The sequence below is a fragment of the Oncorhynchus masou genome, chromosome 13, assembly GCF_036934945.1.
Source record: "Oncorhynchus masou masou isolate Uvic2021 chromosome 13, UVic_Omas_1.1, whole genome shotgun sequence".
In the NCBI taxonomy this organism is placed as follows: domain Eukaryota; kingdom Metazoa; phylum Chordata; class Actinopteri; order Salmoniformes; family Salmonidae; genus Oncorhynchus; species Oncorhynchus masou.
In genome coordinates this window covers 52,845,393-52,867,990 of record NC_088224.1, presented here as the reverse complement: position 1 = coordinate 52,867,990, position 22,598 = coordinate 52,845,393, and the positions used below count along the sequence as shown (strand labels likewise).

General features: G+C 43.5%; 2 protein-coding genes across 2 annotated transcripts in view; both read right to left on the bottom strand.

Annotated features, from left to right (window-relative positions):
- Positions 1 to 10,187, bottom strand: part of LOC135552559 (tetratricopeptide repeat protein 9B-like) — a 29,016-nt gene extending 18,829 nt beyond the window's left edge. The window contains exon 1 of the mRNA XM_064984258.1: positions 9,448 to 10,187. Coding sequence (XP_064840330.1) covers positions 9,448 to 9,814 — 367 coding nt within the window. The 5' untranslated portion in view covers positions 9,815 to 10,187. The remainder of the gene's footprint in view (positions 1 to 9,447) is intronic.
- Positions 10,188 to 14,676: 4,489 nt separating this feature from the next.
- Positions 14,677 to 22,400, bottom strand: LOC135552558 (uncharacterized protein C19orf47 homolog). The gene is given in 9 exon segments (XM_064984257.1): positions 14,677 to 15,859; positions 15,862 to 16,315; positions 16,418 to 16,491; positions 16,760 to 16,906; positions 17,100 to 17,225; positions 17,440 to 17,521; positions 18,359 to 18,473; positions 21,085 to 21,172; positions 22,362 to 22,400. Coding segments are annotated over 9 exon segments (1,182 nt in total). The 5' UTR covers positions 22,381 to 22,400; the 3' UTR covers positions 14,677 to 15,782.
- Between the last annotated feature and the right edge of the window lie 198 nt (positions 22,401 to 22,598).

Here is a 22,598-nt window from a genome sequence, read left to right as displayed (position 1 = left end):
TGCATGCTGCTGGAATGTCCAACCAAAGCTGTTACCAGATCATTTAAATTTCTCGACCACAAACAGCCTCCAACGTCGTATTAGAGAATTTGGTAGTATGTCCGACTGGCCTCACAACTGCAGACCATGTGTAACGCTGGGTCTTCCGTTCCTGTGGCGGTCCTCATGAGAGCCAGATTTCTCATAACGCTTAATGGTTTTTGCGACTGCACTTGGAGAAACTTTCAAAGTTTTGGAAATTTTCCAGATTGACTGACCTTCATGTCTTAAAGTAATGGTGGACTGTCATTTCTCTTTGCTGATTTGAGCTGTTCTTGCCATTATATGGACTTGGTCTTTTACCATATAGGGCTATCTTCTGTATACCAACCCTACCCTGTCACAACACAACTGATTGGCTCATACGCAATAAGGAAAGAAATTCCGCAAATTAACTTTTAACAATGCACACCTGTTAATTGATATGCATTCCAGGTGACTACCTCATGAAGCTGGTTGAGAGAATGTCAATAATTTGCAAAGCTGTCATCAAGGCCTAGGGTGGCTACTTTGAAGAATCTCAAATATAAAATATATATTTTTTGGTTATTACATGATTAAGAAAAAAAAATTAAGAAAAACCCTGGAATGAGTAGGTGTCCAAACTTTTGACTGGTACTTTCATACCCCGTTGAAAGGCACATAACCTTTTTGTCTTGCCCATTCACCCTCTGAATGACACACATACACAATCCATGTCTCAATTGTCTCAAGGTTTTAAAATCCTTCTTTAACCTGTCTCCTCCCCTTCATCTACACTGATGGAATTAGATTTGACAATTGATGAGAAATTAAAACAATTGAATCCATTTTAGAATAAGGAGGTAAAGTAAAACAATTTGGACAAAGTAAAGGGGTCTGAATACTTTCCGAATGGACTGTACGTCATGGAAAGAGGAGGTGTTCTTAATGTTTTGTATACTCAGTTTATACCACTACATATGTAGATATTAAAATAAACAGCATTTTCTACCTTATAACAATTATATTTTGTGCCAATTTTGACTGAATTTGGTTCAGTGGATACTGAGGGAACATAGGGCTGAGGGAACATAGTGTGGTCCCCGCCTATATTAACATGCAGCTTTCTGGATAAATAACAAGTTGTCTCTCCTGTTCACTGGAGCACAGTGAGTTAGATATGCACAAATTATTCTTACAAATTCTCATTACTGTAGCTGTTGACCAAAAACGCTCTGTATGTTCTTAGTGCATCTCTCTCTCTCTCTCTCTCTGTCTGTGAGTGTCAGAGAGGGCATCTGTTTCAGTCTCCTCTAAGCTAATGGCGTGACTTTCAACTGAGGACTAAAAAAGGCCCTCCCTCCCTCCTTCACAGATGACTGGATCATATTTACTGCCATGACAAGAGCACTCCAGCTCTGCCAGGGCAATGATATAATACCGTTAGCCTTGGACGTGATTTCTCATCTCCTTACTTACAATGACAAATGATACGCAAATGCAGCAATGAAGAACAACGTAACATCCTCCTCCCAGAGGTCAAAAAGGTCCACCAAAGTCACCCCCCTCTTCATCTCTATTCCTCTTCGAATCTCTTCATATTTAACAGTGCCCTTAACATCCTGTCCAGTTTCTCTCGCTCTCTTTCCCCACCCTCCCCCTCTTCACGCTCAGCGCCCCTTCTCTTGGCTCCTTGACCCTCCTCCTCTCTCTCTCTCTCTCCCTCGCTCTTGTTCCCTCTCTCTTGGCAGCAACGGAAATGGTAAAGAGCAGAGTACAGAATGCCCAGTCGAGCCCCCACAGTGAAGCTATGCCATCTGCAGACCTGGCATAATGCGCCCATGGCTCTCATACAACCACACAACCCCTGAACTGCCAACATACGAACCAAGAAAAAACACAATCCCCCATTCCTCCTTTTCACCCTCATCTTCCTCTCTCCTCCACCCTCCTCTTCTTCCATACACCTCATACCAACTGTCTCTCCCTCGCTCTTCCTCTTACCCCTCCATCACCTCCTCTTCCTCCCCCATACACATCCTCCTCTCCATCTCCTCCTCTAGTGACGTTATTGGCAGTGGGTGAAAGGAAGGCGTTTTGCTGCTCCACTCTGGTTTTATAAGAGGGGGCTGACTGGACTGTATCGTAGGCTGGGCCTCGTGACAGGTAGCACCCCCTCTGCAGTATTATATAGCGCTGAGGACTAAGTCTGTGTCCTAGATGGCGCCCTATTCCCTATATAGTGCCCTACTTTTGACCAGGGCGGATCAAAAGTAGTGCGTTGTATAGGGAATAGGGTGACAATTGGGCACAGGCTCTGACAGTATTACATCCCCGTTCCCTTCTGGAATGAGATTAAAATTAGAGGGTGATGTCATGCATCTCAAGATGGTTGGGGAAGTGTAGCGGTACTGTGAGTCTTCTTCTAAGACTCTTGGCTGTCTATTACTTTTCTGGGGAGAAACGGATGCTGATGATACTGTATCTACACACTCATTGACGTTTCGTTGCTACGGGGGCCTGTGATTGCAAGTCAAGGGTCACGAGTTCACCGACGGTCTCGATGTAATAGCCCTGAGTGGAAATGGATGTGGTGAGAAATATTGACCCTTTGCATCAGATGCGGATACACACATGCAGGCGTACACACACACAAACAAATGCACACACACTGGCCAGTGTTGGAGCTAAGGGAGGTGGTGCTGGTACACCCACTACCTTCAGTTAGTTGTAAATGAACCCCATGAGCATTCTTGGAGCCTGATGGATTAGTGTAAACATACCGCGGCAAAATGTTAATGGACATCGATGAAATAACACACAGCCTAAACCTTCTAAAGTGTCCATCATGCCCTCGTCGCAGCTCTTTGGCTTAATGCATTGTCTCTAAAAGAAAGCAAATCTCCTGAAAGGACTATGGGTGGATCTGCTGCTGAGTGGTAGAGCTCACACACACACGCACACAAGTTGGATCATCATGGCAATAAGAAGAGCATTCGAGAACAGTGTATAAAAGGTGCTGGGTGTTACGAAACATCCCGATGGGTGAGTAAAAGGTGCTGGGTGTTACGAAACATCCCGATGGGTGAGTAAAAGGTGCTGGGTGTTACGAAACATCCCGATGGGTGAGTAAAAGGTGCTGGGTGTTACGAAACATCCCGATGGGTGAGTAAAAGGTGCTGGGTGTTACGAAACATCCCGATGGGTGAGTAAAAGGTGCTGGGTGTTACGAAACATCCCGATGGGTGAGTAAAAGGTGCCGGGTGTTACGAAACATCCCGATGGGTGAGTAAAAGGTGCTGGGTGTTACGAAACATCCCGATGGGTGAATAAAAGGTGCTGGGTATTAGGAAACATCCTGATGGGTGAATAAAAGGTGCTGGGTGTTAGGAAACAACCTGATGGGTGAATAAAAGGTGCTGGGTGTTAGGAAACATCCTGATGGGTGAATAAAAGGTGCTGGGTATTAGGAAACATCCCGATGGGTGAATAAAAGGTGCTGGGTGTTAGGAAACATCCTGATGGGTGAATAAAAGGTGCTGGGTATTAGGAAACATCCTGATGGGTGAATAAAAGGTGCTGGGTGTTAGGAAACATCCTGATGGGTGAATAAAAGGTGCTGGGTGTTAGGAAACATCCTGATGGGTGAATAAAAGGTGCTGGGTATTAGGAAACATCCTGATGGGTGAATAAAAGGTGCTGGGTGTTAGGAAACATCCTGATGGGTGAATAAAAGGTGCTGGGTGTTAGGAAACATCCTGATGGGTGAATAAAAGGTGCTGGGTGTTAGGAAACATCCTGATGGGTGAATAAAAGGTGCTGGGTGTTAGGAAACATCCTGATGGGTGAATAAAAGGTGCTGGGTGTTAGGAAACAAGAGGTTCCGCTCATAACGTCGTGCCTCTGCTGCTGCAACCCGAGGCTGTGACTCTTGACTCACGCACCGATCGCAGCCAATCACGCGGAACAAAGGAATAATTGAGTCAGAGATCAGAGGAAATGGGCCAGGGGAAAAAAGACGGTTCAATCTCCCCAACAAAAGGAGTTAGTGCTGGACTCTTTCTTTTTTTTTACACTAACGTCTGTTCTCTACAGCAGATCTCTCTTTATCTGAATAAGCAATCTGTATTGTTTAAAATGATCTAATAATCCAGCAACTGCTTCCTGCTGTTTTCATAGTCTTCCTCCCCAGTCAGCAGAAGACGTTGAAAATACTTATTTAATTTAAATTTATTTTTTATTTTTTTATTTTCAACGTCTTTCGCTCATAGGGTCTCATTCTAGGGAAGTGCTTTGAGTGCCATGTACGAAAAGAACAGTGGGAAAACTGTTAGTATATTGGCTGTTATCATATGTATCTGTGAGCACAGCATGTGGTTTGGGTGGGAGGATGTGCTGCCTGCGGAACATGATTCATCCCAAAAACTGTCAACCTGCTGACGGTCTCCCTCTGGACAACGTGTTGCAGCACCATTTCCAGCCTGGTGTAACCCACTTAGAAACAGTACCACAGCCCCATGGGGAAACAGCATGTTGGCTCTTTTAACAAGGGCAACGGCAAATAGGCCATTCATCTCAATAGCTCTCTCTCATACAAGAATCAGGTAACAACACCTCCATTTTTCTGTTACTCTCTCTCCCTCTCTTTTTTCAGTATATATATTCTTTCTCCCAAACCGACATCACAGCCGTATGCAGTTCTTTATTGTTTTTGTCGTTCGCACACAGTTTCCTCCTCTTGTCTCTTTCTATCATTACTTGTCTCCTTTGATGTCGGCTTCTCTCCCATCACCTGTCTTGGATCTCTGTCTCAAACACAATCGCTGCATTTAGTGAATATTTCTGGGCCGCCTTTGTCCGGGTAGCCAAGTCATTTAAAAAGGTGCTGTGGCTGGCACAAGACAGGCAATAGTCCTGTCCTTGTCATAACAAAAGTCTAGCACGCACACACACACACACACAAAATGAGCTTGCACATCCCTGTACATAAAACAGACAACACACACACAGCAATGTCAGCATTGGCACTGTGATAATGGCAGGGCGAGAAGCAATCTGTGTACCCCCACCCTTCTCCATATCAGACAGCCCCTTGGTTAGAGCTGCTGTTCTTCAGAGGAACGATCGCTGGGACAAACAGAATCACCCACAAGCACACACACACGCACGCACGCACGCACGCACGCACGCACGCACACACACACACACACACACACACACACACACACACACACACACGCTGGAGGTGAGGCTGCCCACTCTGTTGCCCCTGTATCATGCGTCTGAAAGTAAGACAGCTGGCCAATCAAAATGCTGCCTAACTCAACACGACACGGGCCACCTTCTGACCAGCAGGACTCTGGGTAGCCAGACCGTTGGTAGGGTGGAGAGGTCTCCAGTCTTATGAAATGTGTACGCATATTGTATTTTTTTCCCAATCTAAAATAAAACACAGATTGAGGGAGAGGTCACAAAATAAAACAAACAATCTTTGTTATTGTGAGAGGTGAGAGCAGAATGCGGTGATGGACACGAGAATAACAACAGGAAAAGGCCCAGTGATAGTTGCCATGGTAAATATGCCCCTCATCACCCACTGAACCTTGTGAAGACTTACAGAAAACATTTGACCTCTGTCATTGCCAACAAAGGGTATATAACAAAGTATTGAGATAAACTTTTGTTATTGACCAAATACTTATTTTCCACCATAATTTGCAAATAAATTCATTAAAAAATCCTACAATGTGATTTTCTGGATTTTTTTCCCTCATTTTGTCTGTCATAGTTGAAGTGTACCTATGATGAAAATTACAGGCCTCTCTCATCTTTTTAAGTGGGAGAACTTGCACAATTGGTGGCTGACTAAATACTTTTTTGCCCCACTGTATATAGGTATGTGCATGTATATACATTTGAAGTCGGAAGTTCATATACACCTTAGCCAAATTATTTACAGACAGATTATTTCACTTAAAATTCACTGTATCACAATTCCAGTGGGTCAGAACATACACTAAGTTCACTGTACCTTTAAACAGCTTGGAAAATTCCAGAAAATTATGTCATGGTTTTAGAAGCTTCTGATAAGCTAATTGACATCATGTGAGTCAATTGGAGGTCTACCTGTGGATGTATTTCAAGGCCTACCTTCAAACTCAGTGCCTCTTCACTTGACATCATGGGAAAATCAAAAGAAATCAGCCAAGACCTCGGAAAAAGAATTGTAGACCTCCTCAAGTCTGGTTCATCCCTTGGAGCAATTTCCAAACGCCTGAAGGTACCACGTTTATCTGTACAAACAATAGTGCGCAAGTATAAACACCATGGGACCACGCAGCCATCATAACGCTCAGAAAGGAGACGCATTCTGTCTCCTAGAGATTAACTTACTTTGGTGCGAAATGTGCAAATCAATCCCAGAACAACAGCAAAGGATCTTGTGAAGATGCTGGAGGAAAGAGGTACAAAATGATCTATATCCACAGTAAAACGAATCCTATATCGACATAAGCTGAAAGGCCACTCAGCAAGGAAGAAGCCACTGCTTCAAAACTGCCATAAAAAAGCCAGACTACAGTTTGAATTGCACATGGGGACAAAGATTGTACTTTTTGGAGAATCTGGTCTGATGAAACAAAAATAGTCTGTTTGACCATAATGACCATTGTTTTGTTTGGAGGAAAAAGGGGGAGGCTTGCAAGCCGAAGAACACCATCCCAACCGTGAAGCACGGGGGTGGCAGCATCATGTTGTGGGGGTGCTTTGCTGCAGGAGGGACTGGTGCACTTTATATGGATATATTGAAGCAACATCTCAAGACATCAGTCAGGAAGTTACAGCTTGGTCACAAATGGGTCTTCCAAATGGACAATGACTCCAAGCATACTTCCAAAGTTGTGGCAAAAAGGCCTAAGGACAACAAAGTCAAGGTATTGGAGAGGCCATCACAAAGCCCTGACCTAAATCATATAGAAAATGTATGGGCAGAACTGAAAAAGCATGTGCGAGCAAGGAGGCCTACAAACCTGACTCAGTTACACCAGCTCTGTCAGGAGGAATGGGCCAAAATTCACCCAACGTTTGACCCAAGTTAAACAATTTAAAGGCAATGCTACCAAATACTAATTGAGTACATGTAAACATCTGACCCACTGGTAATGTGATGAAAGAAATCAAATATGAAATAAATCATTCTCTCTACTATTATTCTGACATTTCACATTCTAAAAATAAAGTGGTGATCCTAACTGACCTAAAACAGGGAATCTTTTACAGGGATTAAATGTCAGGAATTGTGAAAAACTGAGTTTAAATGTATTTGGCTAAGGTGTATGTAAACTTCCAACTGTATATGTATGCATACGTGTATGTATATGGATATATATATTTACCAAAAAAAGATATGGGGGATTGGAAATGTTGCAGACAATTACATTGATGGAAGCAACAATCTTTCCACAATATTAAGCTGATCCACCCCTAAAATATCTATATATAGTTTTTTAAATTTAAATAAATAAATAGATTTCACAATGCATTACGTAACATTTTATCCATACTCTCATGTAGACAGACTACTGTCACCGTGGTAAACAATATTTATACTGTCATCATTAGACCCACAGACACATCTAATCTCCTATAGGCCAACTCACATGTGCCAGACAGACTACTGTATCTGTTAAAAATCAAATCTCATACATCTGTTTCATAGATTATCTGGCAGTAGGCAATCTCTTAATCTCACATCTATTGAATAGATGATCCTGATTCTTACTCAAAGCACTACCAATAACAAATATCTGTAAGCTCAGCTTTACTCAAATCTCATTGTTGGAGATTAAGATTCTGAGTATAAAATCAGTTTATCTTTTCAAATTACATTACACATACATAGCCTATTTAACTGACACTTGTGGTTGGTTTGATAGAGGGATTAACCTTGATGACCAGACATGACAATGCTGACATGAAAATACTAATATTGTCAATTATTCTAACCATAAAAAGTGTTGTGAGTTTCAATTCACTAGCTGTGTTTACACAGGCAGCTCAATTCTGATATTTTTTTCACTAATTGGTCTTTTGACCAATCAGATCAGCTCTTTAGTCAATAATTGAGTGTAATATCAGAATTGGGCTGCCTGTGGAAATGCAGCCATAGTGGCATATGACTTGTATTTGTGAGGTCATTTTAGGATCCATTTAGACAGATTTCACCTGTAAACTGGGGTGGTCCACGCCATGTTTTTCCACCTCAGAGCATGTGAACTGTTTTTGCAACAACACAGCTGCACTGTGGGAGGAATCATGTGTTGGATGATATGGCAGCATATAACCCCCAGGCTCCCACTGTGTATTTGTGTCCCTTTTCCACAGGATGTACACCTCTCCACTCCTGGTAATATAGCCTTTCCACTGACTACAGCTGATTACCATCAAATCACTAGTTTCCCCCGTGGCTATCAAAGGAATTCACTTGGGGGGAAAAGGTTTGGAATCAAGAGAAGCAAAAAATGTACTTGTATGGAGCACAACAAAGAGAGATGATAGACAGTGGAAAAAAAACCTTGATAAGAATCACAAGAAGAAGACATGGCTTGAGGCAAAAACAACTCTATAATGTATTATAATTAACCCTTGTGCTGGTTACTAATAAAATAATGATTAGGGCCCAGTGCAGTCAAAGATGTCATTTTCCTGTGTTTTAGAATACATTTCCACACTATGAGGTTGGAATAATACTGTCACATTTTGAAAATGATAAAGCCCTTATAGTGGAAGAGCTGTTCGAAAAGACTGCCTGAAATGACAGCCTGTTTTGGTGGGATGGAGTTTTGGCCTGCCTTGGTGACATCGTCAGACGGTAAATTAGTTAATAGAACAATAAGAAACAGAGTTCCAAACCTCTCTGTCAATAACAGCTAGTTTTAGTTTTTTTCCACTCCACTCAAACCACTACCAGACAGTCCTAGCAAAATTCTTGTTTGAGGGATTCCTCTATGCTAAGAAGCTATTTTAGTTTATTTTTGACCATTTTTTTATTGAAAAAAATCACAGTAAGGAAATTATTTTATATTGAGATGAAAATGGCTGCATTAATCGAGAATGGCAATACATTTCACGTTGAACGGACAGGAATATCACAATGAAAAATATGGACACATTCGCCAGCCATCTACCCGTCTATATTCAGCTCCATTGCGCTGTCCACCGTGCAAAGCGCCAGCTATTAATGTATTATTAAGCCTATTCTTATTACCCAACCTCATACAGGCCTCACAGCAGCGGAAATTCTGCTTGACACTTGCTAATTGTCTAAACGAGTTCCTTCCTAACCCCGTGAACCGGAACGAACAATGGCAGAATCTCAGTATACGAGCTGTCCATGCTCAAGACCCGCGACGCTGAGCAACAACACTGACTAGGCTAGCTACTCCTCACCTGTCAAGCTGTCGTAGCACTCGATCTCCGTGATCTCCACCGTTCTCCGCTGCTCTTCCGTCAGCTTGACCGCGGCTTGGCTCAGGAGGTTGACCTCGGAGTCCGTGCTTTCATCCACTAAATGCACCCCTTTCAGCTGCAGCAGAGCCCGGTGGTACTTCCCTATCGCTTCCCGGAATTTCTTCTCCTTGTAGCAGCGGTGGCCCTCCACCTTGAAGTCAATGGCTTTCTGTATGTTTGACTCCATCTCCATCTGTGCCGAGCCGGCAAGACACCCTCCTCCAACGCCGACGTCCCCCGCGGCCGCCGCCAGGCTCCGGCCCCCCGCCTCTGGGTAGCTCTTTATGGAGTGCTGTTTTGCTTCCATCTCTCTCAGTGGGCGCGACTGGACCGGGCCATGCTGTTCCGACGAAGGTCTCTTTACTCCGAGAGGACTAGAGCGGCGTGCTGTGCATAAAGAACGCGCGAGACAGGCAGGCAACAACAATACAGATGAGAGCGAGAGAATAAAAACCTAGCACGCACCGCGCAAATAGGCAATAAACTATCAAAACAGCTTACACAAATTCAGACTACCGTAAATTGTATTTTATATAAAAATCACAAATAATTGGCCAGACATGACAATGCTGAAATGAACTGATTCCTGAATTACAAGCCCTCTTCTATCTATTTTTGACCATCGCGCGAGAGGATGCCTTCGATTGTGTGTCTGCGCTCGAGCCCCCGGCATGCGCCGCTTCAGCACCACAGCCAGCGGACTCAGGCTCGCGCGTGATGCATTGTGGGGAAATCGAGGAGTCGTGCGGAGTTCAATCGGATCTTTCACCTTAAAGTTGTAAGCAATCTTCACTTTGATTCATATGACCAATCAAGAGTCATGATGGATGTATGTAAAGAAACGGGAAATAAAACTAAAAAAAACAACACCAACATTTATTACCAGGAGTTGAAATTACTGTATGAATATGCCGGGGGTAGAGACAATCTATTCTACAAATATTCTACATGATTGTAGTAAGCCTATGTGCTCTAGCTCTGATCCAAATGGCAAGACTTGTCAATTGCACAAATGAAATCAATGAACTCAAGACTATTCCATATACACTATACATACAAAAGTATGTGGACACCCCTTCAAATTAGTGGATTCGGCTATTTCAGCCACACAGCCATCCAGTGGCGACTCATCATTCAGGGCAGGTGCAGCAGAGTTTTTTTTGGCATTAATACATATCACATATCATTTGTAAACAATGTATTTTAAAAAAGTTAATAAAGCCGCATACAAACATGGTCTCGACAGGTAGCCTGTGGAAGACACATTTCAGTTGAAATAATTCAGTTGTTCAACTGACTAGGCATCTCCTTTGCCTTTTCGTTTTTTGCTTTCTTGAGTAAGGCAGCTCCAAAATGCAGGTGTTTCAGCCTAGCTCAGTGCTTTCAGTGGTGGTGGGGCAGCTAGCGGAAAATACAGAGCGTAGGGGTTGGTGATGTTCTCTTGTTGTGCCATGATTGGCTCAGTGTTCTGTCACTCATGGTACACTACGTCAGTGCAAAATCTACAGGTAGAGCTAGACATTCAGGCCCCTTGGGTGCTGCCATAGAATTACATTAGAAGTGCCCATCCAAGAAGACTCAAGGTAATTGGCCACAGATAAAATAACGTCAAATCACATTATATCTACCTTAGCTTTGATTGTAATGGACATGTCAACATCATACTTTCAAAATGTTAGCTAGCAAGCTAGACAAGCAGTCATCATCATGAATCAAGTTGACAATCTAATGGTAAATCCTTTTCAATCCTTGTCATTTGATTAAAAATTATCAATAAAACGTATCATTGCTTATCGGCCACTGGACATAAACAAGTTGCAGCGATGTGACAAGATCATAAGTTCTGGTCCATGGCGTTGCATTTGAATGTTTATCCTTTGAAATAAAATGTTTAAAAAATGACCCCCTTTTTCTCCCCAATTTCGTGATATCCAGTTGGTAAAGTTTGAGTACATTGGCCATGCTGTCAATCCAGCATGACTTCGCCCACATTCAAGACAACTGGAAACTCGGAACTGGGAAATCTCAGACTTCAGTGAGTTCAAGACGACTAGGAAAATACAGAAAATGATTTTGAATGGTCATCCAACTCGGAATTCCAAATCGAGAACTCTTGCCTCTTTCTCGAGCATACAAGAAGAACCGCTGCGCCACCTTCCTGTTCAAGTGAGCACAGCACCACAAGGTGAGTCCAAAAATGTATTCTATGCTGCTGCATAAATCAAGTAATATGCTAGGGAGATACTTATACTGTAGCCAAGAAAGTAATACTAAGTGTATGTTGTGTAGTAAGCTGTTTGTAGCCCATGTCCCTCACCCTCACGGACAATTCCTTCAACCTCATGGCTTGGTTTTTGCTCTGACATGCACTGTCAACTGTGTGACCTTCTATAGACAGGTGTGTTTCTTTCCAAATCATGTCCAATCAATTGAATTTACCACAGGTGGACTACAATCAAGTTGTAGAATCATGTCAAGGATGATCAATGGAAACAGGATGCACCTGAGCTCAATTTAATGTCTCATAGCTAAGGGTCTGAATACTTATGTAAATAAGGTATCAGTTTTTTAAATGTTTTTATACATTTCTAAAAACCTGTTTTCACTTTGTCATTATGGGGAAGTGCGTGTAGATTGCTGAGGAAACGTGTTAATTTAATCAATTTTAGAATAAGGCGGTAACGTAACAAAATGTGGAAAAAGTCAAGGGGTCTGAATAATTTCCAGAGGCACTGTACAAATACACAAATACATTCTAGAGGATTCTGTCCTTCCAATTTTGTGACAACTGTTTGGGGAAGGCCCTTTCCTATTTCAGCATGACAATGCCCCAGTGCGAGGTCCATAAAGAAACGGTTTGTTGGGTTCGGTGTGGAAGAACTTGACTGGCCTGCACAGAGCCCTGACCTCAACCTCATCGAACACCTTTGGGATGAATTGGAACGCAGACTGCGAGCCAGGCCAAATCACCCAACATCAGTGCCTGACCTCACTATTGCTCTTGTGGCTGAATGGAAGCAAGTCCCCACAGCAATGTACCAACATCTAGTATAAATCTTTCCTGAAGAGTGTAGGCTGTTATAGCAGCAAAGGTGGGACCAACTCCATATTAATGCCCATGATTTTGTAATGAGATGTTTGCACGTGCACGTCTCCACATACGTTTGTTTGTGTAGTGTACATACGTCGGCTAATTCGGTGGCACTTGTTTTTCTCGGGGCAAATGGTGTCCATTTTAATGATCTGTGACCAGATTCCATTGGAACCACAAAAATACCAGTGTTGTGCCCTTTTGTAAAGCCTAGTCTGCATTAATTCCACAGGACACAAACCTACACTGGTATAGAATCCATGGTTGTTGTTGTTCAGCCACACTCCTCTATTATGAATGTACTGTGCCCATGTTCCAATGTTCACATTAATGAACAGCATCACCTGCTGTGGGACTGTGCTGGTTACTAAGCAGCAGTGACCCAGAGGACTTTCCATCTGACAAAGCTGCTCTGGCCCTGAAAGATCACGGACACGTAATTACACCCAATCACTTCTCCACTGTAAGATCTGATGAGGACTCTGTTGCAAAAATGGTTTCTGTGCATCATCTAGGTGGGTGCTAGCCTGGGTACCAGTCGGTTTGAGTTATCATTCCACTTCTTGTCATGATCACATGACAGAGTACAGAGAGTTTCAAGTTCCTTGGTGTCCACATCACCAACAAACTATCATTGTCCAAACACACAAAGACGACAATGGCTTTTCCCCCTCAGGAGACCGAACAAATAGTGAGACTGTTCTCTCTGTCCCCCCACTCGCTGTTTATTATCTATGCATAGTCACTTTACCCCTACCTACATGTACAAATGACCTCAGCTAACCTGTACCTCACACATTGACTCAGTACTGGTATCCCCTGTATATAATCTCATTATTTTTATTTTGTGTCACATTTTAGATTTTTTTTAAACTTTAGTTTATTTAGTCAATCTTTTCTTAACCAACGATGTAGTTCAAGAAATAGAGTTAAGGGCTTGTAAGTAAGCACCTGTTGTATTCAGGGCATGTTAAACATTTAATTTGATGTGATTGGATTTGAAGGAGTGGAAATTTAGCTAAACAGGTTCTGGATTTCAGTCTAGGTGGGTGCTACACAGTGGTGTAAAGTACTTAAATAAAAATACTTTAAAGTAGTTTTTGGGGGGTATATGTAATTTACTTTACTATTTATATGTTTCAATACCTTTACTTCACTATATTCCTAAAGAAAATAATGTACCTTTTACTCCATACATTTTCTCTGACACCCAAAAGTACTCCTTATATTTTGGATGCTTAAGCAGGACAGGAAAATGGTTCTATTCACGCATACCAAATACTTTTAGACTTTTACTCAAGTGCCATTTTACTGGGTTACTCACTTTTACTTGAGTCATTTTCTACTAAGGTATCTTGAATTTTACTCAAGCATGACAACTAGGTACCTTTCCCACCACTGATACTACAAATCAGAGGTGAAAGCAGTGAAGTGAAGGTCGATGAGAGTTCTCTCTCTTCCATGTATTATGTCTGTCTGAAACAGTGAGTGGGAGAAAACTGGACAGGCTGTCACATTGCACCATCCCTCCCATCTGTCTGTCACTGTCAAAGCCTGGTTAGTGGTACCAGCTGTGCTCCTGCCTGTGTTTGTCGATGCAGCGCATTTGTGTGTGAGGGGGAGGCTAAGACACCCATCTCCAGGGAGGTAACACTGACAAGATGGAGAGCTCCCTGACTCAACCCCTAACACACACCACTCCTTCAGACAAACACACACCACTCCCAGACATATTATTGAACTCCTCGATAAATGATCAGCTCAATTCCACCGAGAAGCCAAATATTGACTCTGGTCTCACACCTGCAATTTCAATGATAGGGTATCTCATTAAAAGAGAAAGGTCCAAAGTTCAAGAGCACCCTGTAGGACTGAAATCCTGGGGGGGGCGGGACGGCTGGAGTAGCTAGCTCAAAGACGGAAGGAAAATCAGGCAAGACTTTTTCCGCCATTTTCTTATTTATCTTCAAGATCACTTTCTGAAGGCAGGGTGCCTTGTTCCATTACATCTTAAAAACAATAAAACCTTGGATGTTTTTTTTGTCATGATTTTCAAAATATATATATATACAGTGTAGCAAAGTTCCGGTGTGAAGTTTAATAAAAAATAAATAAAAGACAGTCTCAAAATGACATTGTGTTGGGTGAACACCTGCTAAGTATTGCATCAATATCAAGGGGACATTACATATCAGTTCCTATACCATGCTGAATTATGACAAACCAGGGGCTTATAGAGGAAAGCACATTACACATTTAGATAGAAAGGGTATGGTGCAGAACTAACATGATGCTTTAGTTGACTAACAAGAGAAGCATGTGAGCTCTATACGTTACATTTCTACGTACTGAATAAGCCCCGGGGGGGGAATCTCTTGGCTTTCAAGCAGATGGCTGTACACAACCAGAGGATCAATGTGGCGGTGGAGCCTTCAAAAAAGGTAGAAATCATCAAGCAATATGCATTTACACATTTCTACAGATACAGTTCATATAAAATGAGGTGATGAGATTCTCTTGCTTGTGGGTTGAGAGGTTCATTGATGTACTTGTTTGCCAGTTGCTGCTGTCCAGTCTAGGGCCAGAGTTACAGCATTAAAGTCTTAGCAGTGGACTGTACTTCTCCTGTACCAGGTCGTCACGGCCCAAGTGAGGTGAGTGCTTACGTGATATGAGGAATAACGTTACATTGTGCATTCCAACAATCCATTGTGTCACTTGGCCAACTTCACTAGAAGCAGCTCTCTGTAAAAGCCTACAATACAGACCTCTGTTTTGTACTGTGGATGGCATCCCCAACTGGAGGCATATGAGGTCAAGAGGCCAGTGTTGGTTCCATGCCATAACAATAGCATAAAACAATACAACTAAACGCTGGAGATGGGTGCAGAAGGTTTAATCTCCTTGATTGGCAGAGGAACAGCAGCATGGAGAAAATGTGTCTTGACCTAAAAATGTAGTTAGCTCGGATGGGTCAAATTTATGCCTATAGAACCTAAACTTACCTTTCAAAACCTGATGAAACATCCAAAATGTTCATTCACCCAGGCCGATTGCAGTGGTCGTCTCAAACCTCTAAGGTTGGATATAATAACAAAATGCTTTTCATGACTCCAACACGTAAGGGGAATAATACCAAATAATAAAAAAGTAGGGTTTAAGTCTAGACATGACCTGATATGTGTTAGGTCCTCCTGCTGCCTAGTCTCTTAAAGACATTGACTGACCCTACGTCCATCTGAGCCCCAAAACTCTCTCCCCTCCAGCCCTGGTGCTGCTGCTGACCTTGGGGCTAGCCAGGGCCAGGCCTGGCCGGGCCTTATTTCTGGTGCTGGTCACCCGGCTGTCCTGGGTGTCGGCAGGCGGTGGGGAGGCAGAGGGCTTGCCCAGTCTCTGAAGCACGCTGAGCTTGGCAGGGGGGAGGCCGTCGGGGGAGGAAGAGGACGAGGAGGAGGGAGAATCAGTGGGGGGGAGTTTGAATTTCCCTCCCAGGCGGCGGAGGGTGGTGGGGGCCAGCTTGGGGGCTACAGGCTCTTTCTTCTGGGAGGGTGGGAGTCGCTTGAGGACGCCAGCGTACTGTAAGACCGAACCCTCTCCGTCACTATCATCCTCATCCTCCTCCTCCTCTTCCACTCCGTCTACATCAACCCTTCCTGCAGTTCCCTGCTCCTCCTCCGCGCCGTCTGTTCGGCCCAGACGACTGAACACACCCGTGGCCTGGAGAGAGACGGGCCATGAGAGCAGAGAGGCCATGCCCTGACTAACACTCAACGTCAGTCACACAGACACACATGTAACGTGTCAAAAGTGAGGGCTCACCTTGCTGCTGCCTGTGGTGGTATCTGCCTTGGACTCGGCTCCCAGTCGCTCAAACACAGACATCCGCTTGCTCCCTTTTTATAGGTAAGAGAAACAGAGTTAAATAGATAAATATACTGTCAAACACAGGAATTGAAAGAGTGGGATGGTGTGTGTGTGTGTGTGTGGGGGGGGGGGGGGTTCTAGTGAGGGATAGGAGTCATCTTTATCATGGTAAGAGAAAGACATTTCAAGACCCATTTCCTTTAGATGCGTCAGACCATAATGTTAGTGGGATGAGCATTAAAGTGCATTGAATGATTAGTATCCTTGGTTCACCGTGGCCAGAAGGTGAGGCCCTACCTTTCTTGGCCTGCTGGGCCAGGATTCGGGCGGTGCGTGCCGTGGTGCCTTTGGGCATGTTGATGATGTACTTGCCTTCCATCTCTGCAGTCACGCGCCGACGCTTCACCGGCAGACCGTTCCCCTCGTCAGCAGGCCGGCTCAGCACTGGGAAAAAGAGAGATGGGATGGCGAGAGAGAGGAGGTGGAAAGAGGTAGAGAAGAAAAAGAATGAGATATTGTGGGATGGAGACAGAGAGAGTCAACTGTGACATCTATGCTCGGGAGATTTTGCCTCCAGCTACGGCAGATAGAGTGAGAAGGCCAGTCCACACAGAGGGTGGAAAAGGGGGGTAGCTACCTGCTTTGCCACCTTTGGCCTGTTTGTTGGACACTGTCACAGAGATTGCCCGGTTGTCAGGGTGATGGGCTGGTGTGTTTGGCGGTGAGTCGCGGCTCAAGGCGTTGGCAATCATACGTGTGGCGGCTGTAGAGAAACAGGAGGATTAGAAACATATGGTGAGGATTCTGGCACAGAATGGCTCCCGTGCATTACCCAAGAGGGTGACGCTACTCATTGGAGGTGGAAGGGGCGACTTATCGTCCTACACTGTTAAGCACGTTGAGAAAGGCGATACATAAAAGGCAAATCACTGGTATGAAATTAATAACGGTTCATTGTGTTGAACCAAAATACTCACGGGTGTTGGCAGTTCTTCGGAGTTCGGTCTGAACGCTGGACTGTCCTGAGGTTATGGACTGTGTGGCCATTTTGCACATGTCCTGGAGACGGGAAGGGGAGGTGGGAGAGGGGCAGTATTGGAGTAACTGCTGTCAGAACAGCATTAAAAACAGCAAGTCTTCTGGCAAAGTACCATATCTCTATCGCATGACTTGTAGTGCTGCATTGGAGGAAGTGCTCCCAACACGAGCCCGAAAAGCTCTTTAAATTTTATTTATTTATTTCACCAGGTAGGCAAGTTGAGAACAAGTTCTCATTTACAATTGCAACCTGGCCAAGATAAAGCAAAGCAGTTCAACACATACAGCAACAGAATTACACATGGAGTAAAACAAACATACAGTCAATAATAGTAGAAAAATAAGTCTATATATGATGTGAGCAAATGAGGTGAGATAAGGGAGGTAAAGGCAAAAAAAAGGCCATGGTGGCAAAGTAAATACAATATAGCAAGTAAAACACTGGAATGGTATTTTTGCAGGAGAAAAATGTGCGAAGTAGAAATAGAAATAATGGGGTGCAAAGGAGCAAAATATAAAAATAAAGAGTAGGGGAAGAGGTATTTGTTTGGGCTAAATTACAGATGCAGATGTACAGGTGCAGTAATCTGTGAGCTGCTCTGACAGCTGGTGCTTAAAGCTAGTGAGGGAGATAAGTGTTTCCAGTTTCAGAGATTTTTGTAGTTCCTTCCAGTCATTGGCAGTAGAGAACTGGAAGGAGAGGCAGCCAAATGAAGATTTGGTTTTGAGGGTGAAATGAATGATGCAACAGGTCAGTGATTGTATCTTTCCGGCCATTATTTCTCTAGACCGGTGGTCTACCATCCTGTCGATCACGATAGACTGGTCGATCATGATCTACACAAGCCGTCTCCTTACCTGTCGGTAGACCTGTTTGGCGTGTTTGAGGATGGCAATAATGTCACCGATGACAGTGATGCCCAGGTCCATCATGATCTCCTTACTGAGGTCCATCAGCATGTTTTTCTGGACCCTGCAGAAAGGGTGAGAGAGAAGGAAGTGGGATTGCGAGAGAAAATAGATATTTAATTCCTACTAATAGAAGAATGGACGAGAATTTATTCGAAATTAATGGAAATGATTCACGACCAAATTGTTTACATTGACATTTTAGTCATTTAGCAGACGCTCTTATCCAGTACATACTTTTTCCAGGGATGCAAACTGGTGAGTGCCCAAAAAGGTGACACTTTCTTTTTGCACTGAAACATGCAAAAAAAAAAAAAAAACTCTCCTAGGGGGGAAATACAGGTTAACAAAAGCAAACAACAAAGCGGTTCCCAACCACCGGCCCCACGCACGGAAAGGATAATTCATTATAATGTATATATATATTTTTTTTAATCTGTAAAATAAAATAATAATTATATACAATTAGAGGCTATTTGTGCAGTAATTACATTGAACTTGGCGCAGTCTGTTGGTCATTTTCTCACCACTCTAATATCTGTCACGCCCACAACAGTTTACCGATTCTGAACTTGAGTAACGCGAGCGCCCATCGCCGTCTGCGTGAGCTGTGTTGGTCACCAACTACGTTAGTTGACGTGAATAAAAACAAGCAAACGTCGAGATCTTCGGAAGGGCTAAGGAAGATAAAAGGACCAACGACGATGTCGATAAAGCAGAGACAGCAGAGCCCGAGCCAGCAAAAAAAAAAAAAAAAAGCCTCATTCAATAGAAAATATGGCTTTATTGCGACAGGTGACTCACATGTCCCCTGTGCGTAGTATGTGGAGATCGCCTGCCAGTGTTTGAGTTACGAGAGCCACTGCAGAGATTTCATTCAGAAAAAGAAGTCACCACTGGCAGCACATTTCAATGACGAAGAATGGGCCGCAAAACTCGCTTACCCGTGCGACATATTTAACCTGCTCAACGAAATCAATCTGTCACTTCCGGGGGAGAATGACAACTGTCTTTAAATTGGCAGATAACGTGGCTGCATTCAAAGCCAAACTGGAACTGTGGGGAAGGCGAGTGGACAGGGGCATATTTGACATGTTCCAAAAATGAGCGGGGATTTTTGGGAGACAGACTGGGCCGTCTTTCTCCCAGCTGGTGCGCGATCCCCCAGCTTCGCTGTCAATAGAGTTCGAGCGTTACTTCCCAACCACCAAAAGACCCACGAAGTGCGAAGAAATGGATCCGCGACCCATTTGTGAATGTACCGGGTGAATCGTCCATGTCTGTGCAGGAATAAGATCAACTCCTTGAGGTTGCAAATGACGGTGGCCTTAAAAGTATGTTTGAGAGAACTTCATCTCTGCCGACCTTCTGGATTACAATCAAAGCTGAATATCCTGACATCGACAAAAGCATTGAAAACGTTGATTCCATTTCCAACATCCTATCTATGTGAAGCGGGGTTTTCCGCAATGACCGCAACAAAAAACTAATTACGGAGTAGACTGGACATAAGGAACAAGGGTGTCACTGTCTCCCATCACCCCTAGATGGGACCGTATTGTTGCCGGGAAACAAGCTCAGGGCTCCCACTGATTCAGCGACATGGTGAGTTGGCATAATTTCAGCCAGAGTACACCTGGCACACCCCTTTTTATCCACTGTATTGAAAGAGGGAAAGTGTGGTGTTTTTCACAGCTATTGGCATAAGCCAGGCCCAGCTCCACCTACTTGATCCCTGAATCTACTTGTTTAAATCATTGCCTCATTTTCACCTAATTCTCTCATTCTGAAAATTAACCACATATTGTATATGTTAAACATTAGTTCAGATAGTTCTTTAGCTCGTTAACATTTCACAGATGGCCAGGGTCCATTAAGCAACTAACGAGTTATAACTTGAGGAACGGCAAGGAGTCATATACCAGTTAATACTATCGCGAATTGGTTAGGGTACTAACGTTAGCTAGCTAGCTGTCTGACTATATTAACCAGCTAACTTTCAATAAGTAAACACAATTATTTGATCAGCTAACTTGGCTATTGTTGCTAAACAGTTATCTGGCTAGATAACGGAGCATTCGATCCATCTACGATAGCAAGATACTTCAACAATACTTGTTCCACCACACTTTCTCCCTCACCTGAAACTTTCCAAATACCAGTAGTTTTTCGGTTACAGCTCATGACGTACGCTTCATCACCCCCGTCTCCGTGGTCAGGCTTCTCACCTACCTCTTCGTTATCGCTCATGGACGCGCTGCTGTAACTGGCAAACTGCCTTTGCACCCTACTGCTGTCTTTCCAGAGCGCGTGCTGATTCTGTAACTAGCAAATTGGTTCTCTCTTCAGTCGGGTGCTGCATTCTGTTATGTGAACGATTGGCTGAGCCTTGGATACAGCCAGTATTGCTCCAAACGCACAGCACTCGTTTGCTTACAGCCAGTAGTGATCCCCCCCCCCACCGGATCTACACGATTCATGTAGGACACATTTTGCATCCCTGATTTTCATATTTCTTCGTGCTGGTCCCCCATGGGAATCAAACCCACAACCCTGGCGTTGCAAGTCCCATGCTCTACCAAATGAGCCACACGGGAACAATAATCAAATGTCTGACCATCTTTCATTTTGTGGTGAACTGTTCCAGGCCAAGGAGTGAAGACAGCCTTATTTACCTGTTGTCCACAAAAGACAAGGCATAGTTGACAGCCAGACCAGCAGGTATCCCAGCATCTTTGAAGAACTGGATCCACTCCGAGGTGGCTGAAAAGACAAGAGGGAGGAGCGTTAAAAACCGGTCAAGTAGCTAATAAAAAAACAACACCTTGATTTGCTTTAGTGTTTTAATATAGCTCCTAAAAGATACTTGTACAAAAGTGATGATCTTAAAACGTATTTTGACAAACCTATTTCTCACTGGCAATACTAAAAGCCATAACTTACTGACCTTCAAAGTTAAAATTCAAAACCATTTGATTAGGCTATATCCATATAGTAGTGAGCTCCAATGGAACATGCCAAGTAGAAACCCTGGTGACAGGACAGCATGCTGAAGTCAGACAGCACATGCTCGACCAGCCAGCTAGGTGTTATTTATACAACTATGATAGATCGCCTTGTGGTGACAGCGAAATTCCACTGGGGTTCATAGACACATTTAATATTGCCAGTGTTTCCACCAGAACGATAATGTTGCCGTCAAAGCGGATCAGTGAGGTGTAAAGGACTTAATTGTACAGTATCAGGCAAAACAACAGTTTTTTTATTAAACTGAGTGGTCTCTGGTTAGCTAACTAGAGGGCGATAACAGGCAGCTAAAGTCAGTCCCAACATGAGCTAAAGGGCCTTGGTTGCAGTGTGTGGGCTACTCGTCGCGAACATATAACATAACTTGCTAACTAAACTAATTAACCAACCGTTCTGTCGAGGATTCATTTCACGATGAAACCAGGCGACCTTTCGGTAACGTTAGTTGTTAGACTAGTGATCTACCTCCCCTCCATCACGCTAATGTTAGAACGCTACGTGTGCAGTTGTTGACTAGCTACTAGTTGACTTGCTAGCTAGCCAATTTAACAGTAGCTAACGTTCATGTGAATGAAAATGTTAGCAGGATTGACTTCAACTTCGTACCTATCAGTCAACTCGGTGGTGCCAATGATAAACTACTCATCAGTCCCACTTTTGTTTGTGATTTTAAAAAAATGTAACCACAAACAAGAATGATGCACGAGCAATTTTGAATAGCTAACGTTATCTAGTTAGCTACTACATTCTAGTCGGCACTTGAGACCTACACACTATGCTAGCTAGACACAGACACCAGTTTCTCTACATTCCGAAAAATAAATATCCTTCATCACTGTTCTAAGAATAATTGACAACAATTAAATATTTGTGGAGTCTTTTTAAGCGATCTTCTACATTATCTGGGCCCTTTTATATCACTCACCTGTTGTTACGGACGCCATGTTTACAGAAGAACAGCTGCATCCAGGAGACAGCTCTGTTCTTGACGTAATTTCCGCTGCGTTTCTGCAGTGGCATATTTTCACCACCAGAGTGCAGTGTAAGCCTTCAATCTACTGCCATAAATTGTCGTTCATTTTTTGAAGACATTTCAGTGACGTTACATTTTCTGATAGAGGTGAGGAATGGGGCCACACCGGTGGAGTGTGGTAGGAGGAAC